General features: G+C 40.9%; 1 protein-coding gene across 1 annotated transcript in view; it reads right to left on the bottom strand.

Moving 5' to 3' along the window:
* Positions 1 to 16,099, bottom strand: part of ABCC12 (ATP binding cassette subfamily C member 12) — an 87,328-nt gene extending 71,229 nt beyond the window's left edge. Inside the window, exons 1-6 of the mRNA XM_030581977.1 lie at positions 15,981 to 16,099; positions 15,125 to 15,280; positions 13,778 to 13,925; positions 3,156 to 3,389; positions 2,719 to 2,892; positions 747 to 894 (exon numbers count right to left, since the gene is read on the bottom strand). Of these exons, the coding sequence (XP_030437837.1) occupies positions 747 to 894; positions 2,719 to 2,892; positions 3,156 to 3,389; positions 13,778 to 13,925; positions 15,125 to 15,280; positions 15,981 to 16,099 (979 nt within the window). The remainder of the gene's footprint in view (positions 1 to 746; positions 895 to 2,718; positions 2,893 to 3,155; positions 3,390 to 13,777; positions 13,926 to 15,124; positions 15,281 to 15,980) is intronic.
* Between the last annotated feature and the right edge of the window lie 1,727 nt (positions 16,100 to 17,826).

Genomic DNA, 17,826 nt, shown 5'->3' with positions numbered 1-17,826 from the left:
TTAGGGTCCCAATCCTGAGCAGTATTAACTGCTCTTCAACTCCCACTTATGATGGGAATTGAGGGCACACAGCAACCTTTTGGGATTGAGCCCTTACTCTGTAACAGCCAAAAGCAGTAATCAGATTTGTTTGGCAAGATTTACTGCTTGTTGTAGACAAATTGGAGTGAGTTCAGAGAAGAGCAAAAATTTTATTAGAAAGCTAGAGGGAATAATTTATGAGAAAAGAGAGCCAAATATGCATGGATTGACTAAGCAATAAAGATTATATAAGATTTTACAAGTATTTGAAGAGTATAAATACCAAGGAGAGAATGAGTGGAATTATTGAGGGTGCTACAGCGGGTATAGGAGTAGGAGTAATGGGATGAAATTGAAAGAAAAGTGTAGGCTCAAAATCATGGTTGAGAATCATGTTAACCCCATTGCTTGGAATGGTTGAAATTAGACTGGATTAGGAGGTAGGCTAGGTAATGTACTGTGGGGAGCTGCACTGGCAGGGTCATGGAGTAAATGGCATGATACTTCAGGGGTAACATTTTCAAAAGTTCCTAACTGACTTAGGAGCCTATGTTCTGCTGATTTTCAGTGGAGAAAACAGAACAGGGGTTCATGAACATCCTTCTTAGAGACAATAAGTGGTTTTAAAAACACAGAGCACATTAAGTTTCTATAAGTCACTGATATTGGACAGAAAGGCAGAGTTACCATTTTATATACTACTTTAAAATAGCCGCTTTCTATACCTTTGATTGCCTTTGCAAAAGATTTTTCCCAAGCATACATTTTAATCAATTTAATGCATGTTAAAATCTCATTCATTCTTTGCACACGCGTATCAGTCACTGAAATAGCAGCTCGTCGGAATACGGATGTGAGCTTAGCCATGAACATCTGCAATCAAAATGTAAAAATGCTATTAAAACACATCCTTAAAATGGAGACGTCTAACAAAAAATGTGAATTTAAGCAAACATGTTTGAGTGTGTGTGTGTGTGGATGGTAAATGCTTACAATTGGGAATATTGCAGGAGCCAATTGCCACATCCTTTTAAAGTGACAGCATTATGTTGCTACCTCACTAGCTAGTCTTTATGTATTTGAATGTTTTTCCTCCATATGCTTCCAAACTCTTTTTAGAATATTCATGTTTCCAGTTTCTATTGATACTCATAGTATTCCAATGAACACATTAAAGGCCTCATTCAGGACTCCATTTTTGCATCCAATCATATATATTGTATAGATTTCTTGTTCCTTTTCTAATTTGACTCTTCTTCTAAGATGTTTGTCACCTGGACTAGAGCTTGCTTCCATGTCAGAGGCCATTAACACATCATGTAAAAAACAGGAACAGATCTGTATGTTCCTATACACCTTACTATTTAGACATGATGAGGGAACAGGAAACAGCTGTGATTTCCTATTCACCTTAATATGCAGATTTGACAATCTTTGTATTTATTTTTACTCTTACTGATGCTAATATCAAGTTAGAAAAAGAACAAGAAAGCTATACAATATATATTATGGATGCAAAAAGGGAGGCCTGAATGAGTCCTTTATTGTGTTCAGTGGAATACTGTAATGAACTGCAATAGATGCTGGAAACGTGAATATTCAAAAAAGTTTGGAAGTATATGGAGGAAAAACATTCTAACGTATAAAGACTAGCTTGTGAGGTAGAAGTATAATGCTGTTCTTTAAAGGATGTGGCAACTGGCTCCTGGAATATTGCCAGCTGTAGCCATTGACCATCCACACAACCACACACTCAAAACAAAAAAAACCAAAAAACAAAGCAAAACAAAACAAAAAAAACACCGGCTGCTACCGTACTGAAAACACTTTGAGGCAATGGTTTGTGGTTCTGTGTGTTAGCTCTTACAGGTGTGACAGCATTGTACAGTAGGAGATTATCAAACGTAGTTTAGAAACTGTTAAGATGTGCCTGAAAAAGTTTAATCAATTGAAAACACATTTCATTAACTAAACGGCTCTATGCATCCCTTTTAAACAGAAATAAAAGACGTAGCTTAATTTAAAAGAAACAACAGATTATTCCACTGTTACTGCTTGAAAGGAAAGCTCCTTTAACTATTCTGAATGTAATTTATTATTTATATGAAAAATTTAAGCACCAGTGAATACTCAATTAATACATTAATTAACACACTTGAACTATCTTAATGCCATATTTTCATAATAGTCTCTATGCTTGCACGAGTTATTGATTGTACAACAGGTACAAAATTGCAGTTACATATGTTAGAACTATCATCTGTAACTATCGTACTTGATTGTTTTTTTACATTTGGCCCTTGTTTTGTCTTTAAATCATATTCATTTTAGTTTTTCTAAAATGGCTTACATGGCAACACTAAAGTGAAAAAATACTTGCAAGTAGGTATTGCAGTGCTGCGTATCAGAATGAGATCAGAGGCCTAGATAATAGAAATTCTCCTTTTAGTTATTCCAGAGCAACTGTGAGAATAGAGTTACTTTGGATTTACTGAGAGAAGAACATGGTCCTTTATTGAGTTCTTTAATAAAATATGATTTAAGGTAAGGATTTTCAAAGGAGCCTAAAGAGTTAAGTACCCAACTCCACATTAATTTTTAGTGCCTTATACCCTTAGGGTCCATTGAAAATCTCAGCCTTACATTTAATATTGATCAATGTACATATAAAATGATTAGGAAAATTAGTCACTTTACCTGTAGAGGTATAAATATAATATAAACAAATGTTCCTGTGAGTGCAGTGGGACCAAGAATAAGACAAGAATATATGGTACAAACGATCATTAGTGCAGGTACAGTAATTGGGAGAGGACAAAATAAGGCAGCTTCAAACATTCGATAGCCATCATTAGATAATACATTAATGACCTGCAAACACACAAAAAAGAGAGAGATGAACAGTTCTCCCTTTTATCAATATTTTTGTGACCAAGAGTTTTTAAACCAATCATGTTTTTATAATCCCAGGAGTAAGACTTTCAGAATCCACTACCCATATACTGTTTATTAGTGCATGAAGACTTAAGTGACTGTACCATTTAAATTGACTTATTTTAGTATTTCATAAAAACAGCTCAGACATTAAAGGCCACCTAGAGGTTAAGAAGTAGAATATGATTATGGAAACTTACCTCACCAACAGAGATGTGTGTCAAAGACTTAAATGCTAATAGATATTCAAAAGCTACTGTAGATACAGCAACTTTTAATCGTATAGCTGTACGGTAGTTGATGGCCCATGCTAATGCCCAAAATATTACTTTGAAAAGTTCAGCAAGAAAAAGTGCTATGCAGAGTCCAATTCCCCGAATGCTGTCTTTGGAGACACTTTCACTGTGCTGTAGAATTTTATGAATGATCACAGTCTGCAAAGAAATTTCAGAATTATTTTTTAAAATTGCATCATGAAAAATTTCACATCTGTTAACCTTTGGGAAGTTCCAACACAGCAAAGCCAGGAACTGTGCTGCTTCCACAGATACCTCTACAATGCACACTCCTTTCAGTGGCATGTAGAGTTCATAACTGTCATAAACAGATAGCTAAGGGCTAATGTCTCTTACACCTGGAAAGAAGTAATCTGAACACCTGACCAGAGGACCAATCAGGAAACAAGACTTTTTCAAATCTGGGTGGAGGGTTTTTTTGTGTGTGAGTCCTTTGTTCTGGGGTCTTCTGTCTGACTCTCTCTCGGCTATGAGGGGATTTCTATTTCCTGCTTTCTAATCTTCTGTTTCCAAGTTGTGAGTACAGAGATCATAAAAACAATAGGGGTTATTGTTTTTTTTTCTTTTGTATTTACATGTCTATAGTTGCTGGAGTGCTTTGAATTGTATTCTTTTTGAATAAGGCTGTTTATTCAATATTCTTTTAAGCAATTGACCCTGTATTTGTCACCTTAATGCAGAGAGACCATTTTTATGTACTTTTTCTTTCTTTTTATATAAAGCTTTCTTTTTAAGATCTGTTGGAGTTTTTCTTTAGTGGGGAACTCCAGGGAATTGAGTCTGTGCTCACCAGGGAATTGGTGGGAGAAAGAAGTCAGGGGGAAATCTGTGTGTGTTAGATTTACTAGCCTGACTTTGCATTCCCTCTGGATGAAGAGGGAAGTGCTTGTGTTTCCAGGACTGGAAATAGAGAGGGTGGACTCCCTCTGTTTAGATTCACGGAGTTTGCTTCTGTGTATCTCTCCAGGAACACCTGGAGGGGGGAAGGGAAAAGGTTTATTTCCCTTTGTTGTGAGACTCAAGGGATTTGGGTCTTGGGGTCCCCAGGGAAGGTTTTTGGGGGGACCAGAGTGCCCCAAAACACTCTAATTTTTTGGGTGGTGGCAGCTTTACCAGGTCCAAGCTGGTAACTAAGCTTGGAGGTTTTCATGCTAACCCCCATATTTTGGATGCGAAGGTCCAAATCTGGGACTAGATTTATGATATGGTGTGCAGTGTTGTGGGAAAGATACAATCCAGAAGCCAGTAGGAATATTATATTTTTCTTTTCTCTGCTAGGGGCTTTTTAGCAGAGAGAAAGAGTTTGGTTTTAAAAGGGAACCAGAGAGAATTTTTTTTCTGCTCTCTCTGGCAGTTGTGGCTTGCATATTAAGCAAGAAACCATTAAGGAACTGTTACAGGTCTTTTGTCACACAATAGCACTCCCATTAGGAGGCAAATACCAGCACTATACTCATGCAAATAAAGTGGTTTTTCTGGTTTACTTTACATTGAAAAAATTAGCTAGAGGAAGAAAGGGAAAAAGGCACTGTTGCTAGGCAGACCCCAGGAGGCAACAGAGAACCTGCAGTTCAGAAGATAAACACCGGAGGGCACCCCAACACAAGAAAACAGGAACCATGCCTAACAAGACAAAAATGGAGGCTGAAGAACAAATCAAAGACGCCGAGCACAGGCGAGAGATGGAAAAAAACAAACAGGAACTAGAAATAAAACAAAAAGAAATGGAGATGAAAGAAAGAGAAGAACAGATCAAACAGGCAGCCCAAAAAAGAGAACAAGAAGCCAAAAATGCAGCACACCACAGAAAACTAGAAGAAGAAGAGGTGGCCCACAGAAGGAAACAACAAGAAGAAGAGGTGGCCCACTGCCGAGACATGGAAAAACAACAAAAAGAAATGGAAAAGCAACAAAAAGAAAATGAAGAGAAGGAAAAACAGAGAAAACATGAACTGGACTTAGCGCAAGCTGGGCTGCATGCACCAGCCAATCCTAACAACCCTTCGCCAATTATGGTTCCACAGCACAGGAAATTTCCCACCTACAAGGCAGGTGATGACACCGAGGCCTTCTTGGAAAATTTTGAAAGAGCCTGTCTTGGGTACTGCATCTCTGAAGACCAGTACATGGTAGAATTGAGGCCACAGCTCAGTGGACCTTTAGCAGAGGTGGCAGCTGAAATGCCTAAGGAGAACATGAACGACTATAAACTTTTTCAAACCAAGGCCAGATACAGAATGGGAATAACCCCGGATCATGCCCATCGGTGTTTCGAACCCAAAGTAAAAACCAGATGTGTCATTTCCCAAACACGCCTACTACGTTGGGAAAAATTATGAGGCCTGGATATCAGGACACAATGTTAAAACCTTGGAAGAACTGCAACTCCTCATACAAATGGAGCAGTTCTTGGATGGTGTTCCTGAGGACATAACACGGTACATACAAGATGGAAAACCCAAAAATCTTGCTGAGGTGGTGGAGATTGGAGCCAGATGGATGGAAGTGGCAGAAAGCAAGAAAGCTACGGTCAAGGGGAAAGAATACCCCAGGGGGCACACCGACCATAAACCCTACAACCGAGGACAGCCAAAGACCCCACATACAACCCAAATAAAGCCACAGACGCCCTATTCTTCCACCTCACCAGTCTCCAGTAACTCACCTCGGCCCAGTGACCCATCAGATGGAAGATGCTTTAAGTGTAATGAACTGGACATATCAAGGCCAACTGTCCAAAGAACGCCATCCGAGTGCAGTTCATTACACCACCATCACACCAAAGATCCCCAGGTCCGGATGCCTCTCAAATACCCTTGGAGCGAAGGGAAAATTTGAGAGTGGGCGGAAAGAAGGTTACTGCATGGAGAGACACGGGGGCACAAGTGTCAGCTATCCACCAATCCTTCGTAGACCCCAAATTCATCAACTCAAAGGCCCAAGTGACAATTTACCCCTTCATGTCACAAGCTGTAGACTTGCCTACAGCTGAACTGCCTGTCCAGTACAAAGGCTGGTCAGGAATGTGGACTTTTGCAGTCTATGACAATTATCCTATCCCCATGCTACTGGGGGAAGACTTGGCCAATCAGGTGAAGCGGGCCAAGCGAGTGGGAATGGTTACACGCAGCCAAACCAGGCAAGCTTCCAGACCCATTCCTGTTCCTGAGCCGTCCACAGAGGCCCCGTCTGTGTTACCAGAGACCCAGACAGAGGTAGTGGACCCGGATTCCATGCCTACCACTGAAACAGCCACAGCACCTCCAGTCCCAGGCCCGGAACTGGAACAGCAACCAGCACCAGCAATTGCAACCACATTTTCAAACTCAACACCAGAGGGCGCCAGCGAGCCAGAACTGGCAGAAGCAACAGACAGCCATACCCAAAAGGCTCAGCCAGAGCCTGAAATACCCTCAGGTGCACCAGCGGAGATCGGTTCACCAGCAACGGAAACAACCCCATCACCTACATCGCTTCCAGAGGGACCAAGCCCAAGTCCACAGTCTGAGGAAGAACTGGTGACCCCAGCCTCAAGGGAACAGTTCCAGACTGAGCAGGAAGCAGATGACAGCCTTCAGAAAGCTTGGGCGGCGGCACGAAGCACCCCACCGCCTCTCAGCTCTTCTAATCGATCCCGGTTTGTTATAGACCAAGGACTTTTATACAAGGAAATTCTTTCTGGTGGACACCGGGAAGAAGGGCAGCCGCAAAAACAGTTGGTGGTTCCAACTAAGTACCGGGGGAAGCTCTTAAGCTTAGCCCATGATCATCCCAGTGGCCATGCTGGGGTGAATAGAACCAAGGACCAGTTGGGGAAGTCCTTCCACTGGGAGGGGATGGGCAAGGATGTTGCCAAGTATGTCCGGTCTTGTGAGGTATGCCAAAGAGTGGGAAAACCCCAAGACCAGGTCAAGGCCCCTCTCCAGCCACTCCCCATAATTGAGGTCCCATTTCAGCGAGTAGCTGTGGATATTCTGGGTCCTTTCCCAAAAAAGACGCCCAGAGGAAAGCAGTACGTACTGACTTTCGTGGACTTTGCTACCCGATGGCCGGAAGCAGTAGCTCTAGGCAACACCAGGGCTAACACTGTGTGCCTGGCCCTAACAGACATTTTTTCCAGGGTAGGTTGGCCCTCTGACATCCTTACTGATTCAGGATCTAATTTCCTGGCAGGGACCATGCAAAAACTGTGGGAAACTCATGGGGTGAATCACTTGGTTGCCACCCCGTACCACCATCAAACCAATGGCCTGGTGGAAAGGTTTAATGGAACTTTGGGGGCCATGATACGTAAATTCGTCAACGAATACTCCAATAATTGGGACCTAGTGTTGCAGCAGTTGCTGTTTGCCTACAGGGCTGTACCACATCCCAGTTTAGGGTTTTCACCATTTGAACTTGTGTATGGTCACGAGGTTAAGGGGCCATTACAGTTGGTGAAGCAGCAATGGGAGGGGCTTACGCCTTCTCCAGGAACTAACATTCTGGACTTTGTAAGCAACCTACAAAGCACCCTCCGACACTCCTTAGCCCTTGCTAAAGAGAACCTAAAGGATGCTCAGGAAAAGCAAAAGGCCTGGTATGACAGACATGCCAGAAAACGTTCCTTCAAGGTAGGAGACCAGGTTATGGTCTTGAAGGCACAACAGGCCCATAAGATGGAAGCATCATGGGAAGGGCCATTCACGGTCCAAGAGTGCCTGGGAACAGTGAACTACCTCATAGCATTTCCCAATTCCTCACTAAAGCCCAGAGTGTACCATGTTAATTCTCTCAAGCCTTTCTATTCTAGAGACTTACAGGTTTGTCAGTTTACAGTCCAGGGAGATGATGCTGAGTGGCCTGACGGTGTCTACTACGAAGGGAAAAAAGACAGTGGCGTGGAAGAGGTGAACCTCTCAACCACCCTGGAATGTCTGCAGCAGCGACAAATCAAGGAGCTGTGATCTAGCTTCGCCCCATTGTTCTCAGCCACCCCAGGACGAACTGAACGGGCATACCACTCCATTGACACAGGTAATGCTCACCCCATTAGAACCCCACCCTACCGGGTGTCTCCTCATGCCCAGGCTGCTATAGAACGGGAGATCCAGAACATGCTACAGATGGGTATAATCCGCTCATCTACCAGTGCATGGGCATCTCCAGTGGTTCTGGTACCCAAACCAGATGGGGAAATATGCTTTTGCGTGGACTACCGTAAGCTTATTGCAGTAACTCGTCCAGACAACTATCCAATGCCACACACCGATGAACTATTGGAGAAGTTGGGACGTGCCCAGTTCATCTCTACAATAGACTTAACCAAGGGGTACTGGCAAGTACCGCTAGATGAACCTGCCAAGGAGAGGTCAGCATTCGTCACCCATGCGGGGGTGTATGAATTCAATGTCCTTCCTTTCGGCCTTCGAAATGCACCCGCCACCTTCCAGAGGCTGGTAGATGGTCTACTAGCAGGACTGGGAGAATTTGCAGTTGCCTACCTCGATGATGTGGCCATTTTTTCAGACTCCTGGCCCGAACACCTGCTACACCTGGAAAAGGTCTTTGAGCACATCAGGCAGGCCGGACTAACTGTTAAGGCCAAAAAGTGTCAAATAGGCCAAAACAGAGTGACTTACCTGGGACACCAGGTGGGTCAAGGAACCATAAACCCCCTACAGGCCAAGGTGGATGCTATCCAAAAGTGGCCTGTCCCAAGGTGAAAGAAACAGGTCCAATCCTTCTTAGGCTTGGCCGGGAACTACAGGCGATTTGTACCACACTACAGCCAGATCGCTGCCCCACTGACCGACCTGACCAAAAAGACCCAGCCAAATGCAGTTAGGTGGACTGATGAGTGTCAGAAGGCCTTTACCCAACTTAAGGCGACGCTCATGTCTGACCCTGTACTCAGGGCCCCGGATTTTGACAAGCCATTCCTAGTAACCACGGATGCATCTGAGCGTGGTATAGGAGCAATTCTCATGCAGGAAGCAACAGATCACAACTTCCATCCTGTCGTGTTTCTCAACAAGAAACTGTCTGAGAGGGAAAGTCACTGGTCAGTCAGTGAAAAGGAATGCTACGCCATTGTGTACGCCCTGGAAAAGCTACGCCCATATGTTTGGGGACGGCGGTTCCAGCTACAAACTGACCATGCTGCACTAAAGTGGCTTCATACTGCCAAGGGGAACAACAAGAAACTTCTTCGTTGGAGTTTAGCTCTCCAAGATTTTGATTTTGAAATTCAGCACATCTCAGGAGCTTCTAACAAAGTAGCTGATGCACTCTCCCGTGAGAGTTTCCCAAAATCCAGTAGTTAAAAAGTGTTCTTAAAATGTGGAAGTCTATTAGTTATATACTTAGTGGTATATGTAAATGTGCATGTGTTGTATTAATCTGTTTATTTTAAAGGTCTAGAAGGAAATCGCCGCCAGTGAGCTTCCCCACTGTCTGCAATTTGGGGGGCGTGTCATAAACAGATATCTAAGGGTTAATGTCTCTTACACCTGGAAAGAAGTAATCTGAACACCTGACCAGAGGACCAATCAGGAAACAAGACTTTTTCAAATCTGGATGGAGGGTTTTTTTGTGTGTGAGTCCTTTGTTCTGGGATCTTCTGTCTGACTCTCTCTCGGCTATGAGGGGATTTCTATTTCCTGCTGTCTAATCTTCTGTTTCCAAGTTGTGAGTACAGAGATCATAAAAACAACAGGGGTTATTGTTTTTTTTTCTTTTGTATTTACATGTCTATAGTTGCTGGAGTGCTTTGAATTGTATTCTTTTTGAATAAGGCTGTTTATTCAATATTCTTTTAAGCAATTGACCCTGTATTTGTCACCTTAATGCAGAGAGACCATTTTTATGTACTTTTTCTTTCTTTTTATATAAAGCTTTCTTTTTAAGATCTGTTGGAGTTTTTCTTTAGTGGGGAACTCCAGGGAATTGAGTCTGTGCTCACCAGGGAATTGGTGGGAGAAAGAAGTCAGGGGGAAATCTGTGTGTGTTAGATTTACTAGCCTGACTTTGCATTCCCTCTGGGTGAAGAGGGAAGTGCTTGTGTTTCCAGGACTGGAAATAGAGAGGGTGGACTCCCTCTGTTTAGATTCACGGAGTTTGCTTCTGTGTATCTCTCCAGGAACACCTGGAGGGGGGCAGGGAAAAGGTTTATTTCCCTTTGTTGTGAGACTCAAGGGATTTGGGTCTTGGGGTCCCCAGGGAAGGTTTTTGGGGGGACCAGAGTGCCCCAAAACACTCTAATTTTTTGGGTGGTGGCAGCTTTACCAGGTCCAAGCTGGTAACTAAGCTTGGAGGTTTTCATGCTAACCCCCATATTTTGGACGCTAAGGTCCAAATCTTGGACTAGGTTTATGATAATAACCTACATGCTCCCCTAGCAGCGGTATACATAGCAGTGTAGATGGTGAGGCACTGCTTAGGTAAGTAGAGTGATAAAACAGCTGAACTATGCGGGTATGTGCCCTACATTACTCTGCAGTACCTCTCCATCTATGCAGTATTTTAGTAGTGTAATGTTATGCTACTTCCTCATTGATGGAGTCTTTCACCACTGCAGGGAAAGGCTCCAGCAGCAGGGAGCCTGAGGGGAAAGGACCCTCAAGAGCCTTTCCCCACTGTCTACCCTCCCTCCCTTCAGAGCCCTTTCCCACTGTCTACCCTCCCTCCCCTCAGAGCCTTTCGCTGACATGTGTACACATTGCAGTGTGGACTCAGACGGCTTTTCACTGCAGGGTGTAGCTATATGTAGCCTAAACACCTCTGCAAGTGCTGCGCAGTGTAGGCATACCCAGCATGGTACCATATGAGATTTATACATATAAATAATAGAGGTTTTGGGAAGGAAAGTACATTTTATATTCATGAGGTACTAAAGGATAGGCATTGAGATACTATGATGATGAGTGCAGGATGATGCCTGGCTAGATTTTAATAGATGGTTACCAGTTACCTATCTATCTGCTGTATACCAGTATCTGTCACATTTGAGAACCACATGGTTTCACTGTGGGAAGATTCTGAAATTAGTTACTTGTATTATTGGCCCAATGAAAATATTTATCCACTCTTGATATCCTGATGTAAACCACTGAAATCAGCTCAGGTAGCTAGTTACCAAAAGTTGCTGCTATTCTGTGAGGGATGTATGAACAAATACATTAATTGATAAAACTGCAATAATGGGGATTTCAGCTAAGTGTGCTTAAACTGGTCAATTGTCACATCAGAACAAGGTTTAACAATTGCTTTTGCAACAAATAGTTCCAAAGAGAGAGATTATTCTGGACTTGTTTCTTACTACCACACAGAATAGGTTGGTGCAAGGACAATAATTGAGCCACAAAGTAATATTGACTGTAATATAACTAAGTTCAACATCCTTGGAGGAGGAATCACACTAAAAGCTAGTATGCTGAGACTAAAATTTAGAAAGTGGGATTTTTTTAAATATAAGAAGAGGATGATTGGCAGAACTGAAGGGCAACAAATTTAAAAGACAAATTGCTAAAAGAAAAGACTAACACAAAATGTAATGAACCATTGGAACTCATTCCCATGAGATATAACTTTGATCAGGAGCTTATTAGGATTCAATAAAAGGATTAGACATTTCTGTGACTAATGAGAATATCCACAGTTACGTGGGACAGAAATAAAAAATGAATGCTACAGTAGTACATATAATAAAAAGAAACCTCTGACAAGAATCAGGGTCTTCAGTAGAGCCAGTCTGGCAGCAGGGCCTGCAGCAGACACTCTCTGGACAACATAATGAGCACAGCTGGCCTGTGGCTGCTTGATTGGCTACACAGCCTGTTGACTGGAAGAGCCATCAGATGGGCTCTTAAACCCAGCCACAACAGCAGTTCAAGGGCTGCTCAAACATTTGCCCATAGCAGCAATAGCTCTTGAGTTTCTTGTTAGCTTGTTTCTAGGCTTGCTTCTGCCTTGGACCCAGCTTCTGCCTTGCCTTGCTCCAGGTAACCTAGTTCTTACAGGGAGGGTCCCCAGAGCCCAGGCTCCAGCCCAAACCTGAATGTCAACACTGCAATCTTATAGCACCATAGCCTGAGCGCAGTGGGCCTGGCAGAGATGTTTGATTGCAGTGCAGACATACCCTAAGGCTCTCAGATCCTCTCTTCCCACAAACAGTTAAAAAAAAGTCACTGGAAATCACTAACATGGTAGAATAATCTTATTTGTCAATTTGTTTCTGAAATCCTTCTGACTTATCTGGGTTTCTTCCTTACCTTCCTCTCACGTTCTTCTCAAATAGATACTAGCTCTCTCAAGCCCACAGAAATGTCTTTGAAAATCATCAAAGAATGGTCAAGCAAAGTTTCCCCCCCCCCAAAATCTGCCGTTTCTACTTTAAGAATGTAAAATGTAAGCAATACATAGGGATAGGTGAATGACAAGCACTGTGGATCTATCAAAGTTTGAAGATGGCCCTGTTGCCTACCCCTTTCTTATATGGACTCTGCCCCATCCCTGCAGCAAGCTATGGCTCCTCTACTTGATGCCATCGTCTTTACAGGCATTTGCTGCCTTGATTTTCTGTAGCAGGAACCATTTTGCATATCTCTTCCTTTTTAACAGGTATTAAAACCCCCATTCCTTTGTATCCCCTTAATATGGAGATTCTCAACAAACTATCTTTTGCTTTGTGATTGTTAGGTAGATGACACAACTAAGATTTTTGAGATGGTCACAAGTTAATGTGATATTATTATTGGGCATTTTTACAGTGCAAGTTTTTGTTGTTTTTTTTAGTACTCATATACATCTTCTAGATAAAGCATATTTGCCAAGCAAGCTCGTGGGCTTGCCTACTTTAGAGGCAAGTACTTTAAATGTAATTGGTACTGTACAAATGTTAAACTCCTGACTTCACAACAGAAATGGCACTAGTAAACAGAATAATAATGCAGGATACTCTTAAAATCTGCAAATGTAATAACATACTGCATGTAAACATATGGTGATACCATGGCTAGGTACTCAGACTACAGTGATGGGTAGAAGGACTCAGAACATGTTTCTGACTAATGGAACATTGTTGTTAGGATCTCTGTGAAGAATTCAATACTTTAATAATAAGAATTACTTTAGATTTCTATTGATTTGTCATATATAGAATATGGGGATTCTACATATATGAACAGCTAGTTGGCCTTGAACTCTTCGTGGACTCTTATAAGTTGAAGCTCATGTTATGTGTCACCAGAAATCTTTTTCAGATTTGCAATAAAATATCTGATTTGACCCAGACCTTCCATGACACCATACTTTAGATGAGACATAGCTTTATAAAAAACAAAGATTAAAGAAGTAGACTCATTTGGCTTTGAGATATCCATGGAATCCTCTCATTACAGGTGATTGGTGAGGTTAATGTCCTGTTAATTGTTTAAAATTCTATCAATAACTGAGCAATAAAAAATTGTCTCCATTTCCCATACTTAGTTTATCAGAGAGATTAATTGCAGTACACTAAAATTGTTCATCAGTATGGAACTACTTACTGGTCCTAAAGCAGCCAAGATAATACAAATGAAGTTTGCTATCACATCTACCAAAATTCTTGTTCTCTGAAATTTAAGAACTACTCTGATCAAAGAAGCTTTTTCAGGCCCGACTCTTGCAAGCTCTGCTTCCCAAAGGAGTCGAAATCTGGAGAAAAAAATATCCCCACATATTAAAGAGTAGAAGGTTAAATAGAATGGAAAAGCATTTTTTTCTAATCACAACAGTTAATAAGAAACATATATGAAACTGCTACGATGATAAAATTAAAATTCAGTTCCTCATCCTGTCAATCAATAGTTATAGAAATCTTAAAAATTATACAAAGAACATTTTTATAGATAACAATTCATGAAGGGAATTCATTATTCAATGTGATTCCGCTAAGGAAATTATCACATTGAAAACATTAACATTTGCAATCTGAGGACAGATATTCTTAACTGTTCAACTAAATGTAGGTATACCAGAACAGAGTCGGTTGAAATAGTTTTCAAAATCTCAGGAATTAATTGGTTGCTGATGGTACCTGGGGCAGAACTAATGAATACTACAACCACTAAATCAAAGTTACATAGGGTCCTTAATATTCTTTTCCCAATCCATTATGTGCAAAATTTACTAGTCCTTTCAAAGAGCTTTGCAACACATTTAGGCTCAATACTGTATGATGCTGACATTCTGGTCTTGATCCAGCAACACACTTAAACATGTGTTTGAAGTTAATGTACTTATATTAATTGCTAGATTTGGGCCAGAATGTTCAGCACCTGTCAGGATTGAGCCCTTCAGGTCTGTTTCAAATCCCATTAATGGAAAGACTCCCATGGACTTCAGTAGGCTTTGGACCAGACCTGTAGTGCCATAGCTGAAGAAGCCTTATCTGCCATACAGAAAGCTAAAATTTTGGAGGGAGTTCTTGATTTCTACACACCTGGGTCTTCCTTGTGAGGAATTGCACCCTACCTCAGATTCTTGCAATGTGGAATCCTTGTATAAGATACGGGAAGAAAGAATAAATGGAAAAGCAATAAAGGAAAGAGAAGACTCAATAAGTTTTGTTTCTTTCTCCCTTCTTTTGTATCTTTTTCAAAAAACAATTCCCAACAACTTGTTTTCTTTTCCTTCTCTTCCTCCTCTTTTTTTTTATTGTGTTATTGTTTTTTTTCTTAAGGGTCCTGTACTGAGTCAAACAGTAGGAAACATGCAAAACATTTTGCAGCTAAAAACTGCTATTATGTGTTATATCTAGTCCCCCCCAGAAGTCTCAAATCATTACTCTCAATAAAGAACACCACATATGGAGGAATCTTACAATAATTATATTGAAATTGAAATAATCCTACCTTTTTGCATTTGGCTCTGAACTATCGTGATATGATAATGGAGGTACGGTGTCCACGTTAATATTGTGTCTGTATCCTTTGATCATTAAAGATGAAAGCCAAGAATATGTAGCAAATGAGAACAGTCCTGCATTATCCATTGGGTTAACAGCAGATCTAGGGGGAAAATACAAGCTACTAATACAGTATTCAAGTTAATTTCACAGTTGTCTCACTGACCTTACAAATGTTAATTGTAGAAAATTATGTTTTCTGAGCCATATAAAGACCTTTTGATACTGTTAGGCAGAGACCATCATGCATTCCTTAGTGGAGTGATAGATAGTATGAATACACCACTTATTAATTAATGATAAGGTAAGGTCACGCTGATGGGGTGAGAATCTAGTCTGTAGCTTCCAAAGCACATTATGTGCGTGTGCTCAGCTTCTGAGCTAAAAACCAGCTTCATTACTTGAAGTCAACTGGCATTTGCTGCATTTAATCAGTATCCTCCTCAGAAAATGTTACAGGGCGTACACAGAGCGTCAGAGTAGTCACTCATGTTAGCTTTCAACAATGGTGAAATGTCAGATTCTGTCAGTTTAGCTCAGCTCAGATTATGCCTAAAAATTTTCTTGGCAATGTATTAACTCAATTAACCAATTAAATATAAGTGAAACACCATTAGTAGTTCATTAAAACAGATAATGCAATTTCAACCACTAAAACACATTTGAAGTAAATGCTAGCTTAATAGTTGGGGAGGTGCAGGTAATCAAGACTTCCTGAAAAATAAATTTTAATCTTCATTAGCCATCAGAAAATGATTTTCTTTCTATATATTATATTTCAATTATAAATAAATGTGACTTGCTTTGCTTTGAGGCGGACAGGAATCATTGTTTTTAAACTAGGTTCATATTTGCGGTAAAAGGTCATTTCATTATCTCGTATATCTAGATGAGGTAGCAGATACGGTGCTGAAGTAACCATTGCGCTGGTCTGCAGATACCAAGGTTCCTTGTGCTCAGTCAGATTTCTCTGTGAAGTAAAATTTAAAAAATAGAACATATTAACATTAATTACTTTTATTTAAGTAACATTTTAAAATATGTGGTAAAGCCCATAACCATTTTCAAACCACAACAATATCTTATCATTGGCGAAAGGCTGGAAAGGATCTCCATAGTTATCTATTTCATTCCACTGCACAATGTAGAAATACAGTACACATACACTTTCTCCCCATTTATAATTCTCCCATCACCATGGTAACTCAGTAACCAAAACTATAAAAACCTACAAGCTGTCCAAACCTTTTTGCCTTTGCCTTCTGAAGTACAGAGAAACCCCATTAAACCACAATACACGGAACACATGCAACTCAGCATCTCTCAAAATCAGGTCATTTATTTTTGGTACCTAATATGGCTATACTAGTAGGTCCTCAATGTTAGGTACCTATACTTGAAAATGTTGGTATATGAGTTTAATCAAGTTTATGGTTAACATCTCTAATGCTGTTGCCTGAGTGACCTCTCTTGGCAATTTAGGGTCTTATCCAAACCCCACTGAAGTCAAAAGAAGGTTTTTTCCTACATTGAGGATACTAGGATTGAGCCCTTAGTCTGTCTTTGTATGTTATAATGCCTAATCCTTTTATTATTTTTGTAGCTTTTCTATGGAGTTTCTCTTCAGTCTTTTTCTAGTGAAGAGTTTCAAACTGTAAACAGTCTGAGTCTGAACGTACTAAACCTGTATTAAGAGATGAAGTGTGTATATGCCCCAGAATAGCTTTTCTTTTTTCTCTTCAGTGTAAATCCAAATTCATGTTGGATTTTTGTGCCTATACTCGTCTCTGTATTTAAGATGTCTTAACCATCAAGCTCCATTTTGTACTTCTATCATAAACCTAGTCCCAGATTTGGACCTTAGCGTCCAAAATATGGGGGTTAGCATGAAAACCTCTAAGCTTAGTTACCAGCTTCGACTTGGTAAAGCTGCCACCACCCAAAAAATTAGAGTGTTTTGGGGCACTCTGGTCCCCCCAAAAACCTTCCCTGGGGACCCCAAGACCCAAATCCCTTGAGTCTCACAACAAAGGGAAATAAACCTTTTCCCTGCCCCCCTCCAGGTGTTCCTGGAGAGATACACAGAAGCAAACTCCATGAATCTAAACAGAGGGAGTCCACCCTCTCTATTTCCAGTCCTGGAAACACAAGCACTTCCCTCTTCACCCAGAGGGAATGCAAAGTCAGGCTAGTAAATCTAACAAACACAGACTTCCCCCTGACTTCTTCCTCCCTCCAGTTTCCTGCTGAGCTGCAGACTCAATTCCCTGGAGTTCCCCACTAAAGAAAAACTCCAACAGGTCTTAAAAGAAAGCTTTATATAAAAAGAAAGAAAAATACATAAAAATGGTCTCTCTGTATTAAGGTGACAAATACAGGGTCAATTGCTTAAAGAAATATGAATAAACAGCCTTATTCAAAAAGAATACAATTCAAAGCACTCCAGCACATGTAAATACAAAAAGAAAACAATAGAAACCTTACTGCCTTATTATAGGGTACTTACAACTTGGAAATAGAAGATTAGAAAGCAGGAAACAGAAATCACTTCTCATAGCCAAGAGAGTGCAGGCAGAAAACCCAAGAACAAAGGACTCACACACAAACTTCCCTCCACCCAGAGTTGAAAAAATCCTGTTTCCTGATTGG

This window comes from Gopherus evgoodei, chromosome 12 (assembly GCF_007399415.2).
Source record: "Gopherus evgoodei ecotype Sinaloan lineage chromosome 12, rGopEvg1_v1.p, whole genome shotgun sequence".
Taxonomy (NCBI): Eukaryota; Metazoa; Chordata; order Testudines; family Testudinidae; genus Gopherus; species Gopherus evgoodei.
Note: the sequence above shows the minus strand (reverse complement) of the source record. Positions and strands in the feature narration are given on the sequence as shown.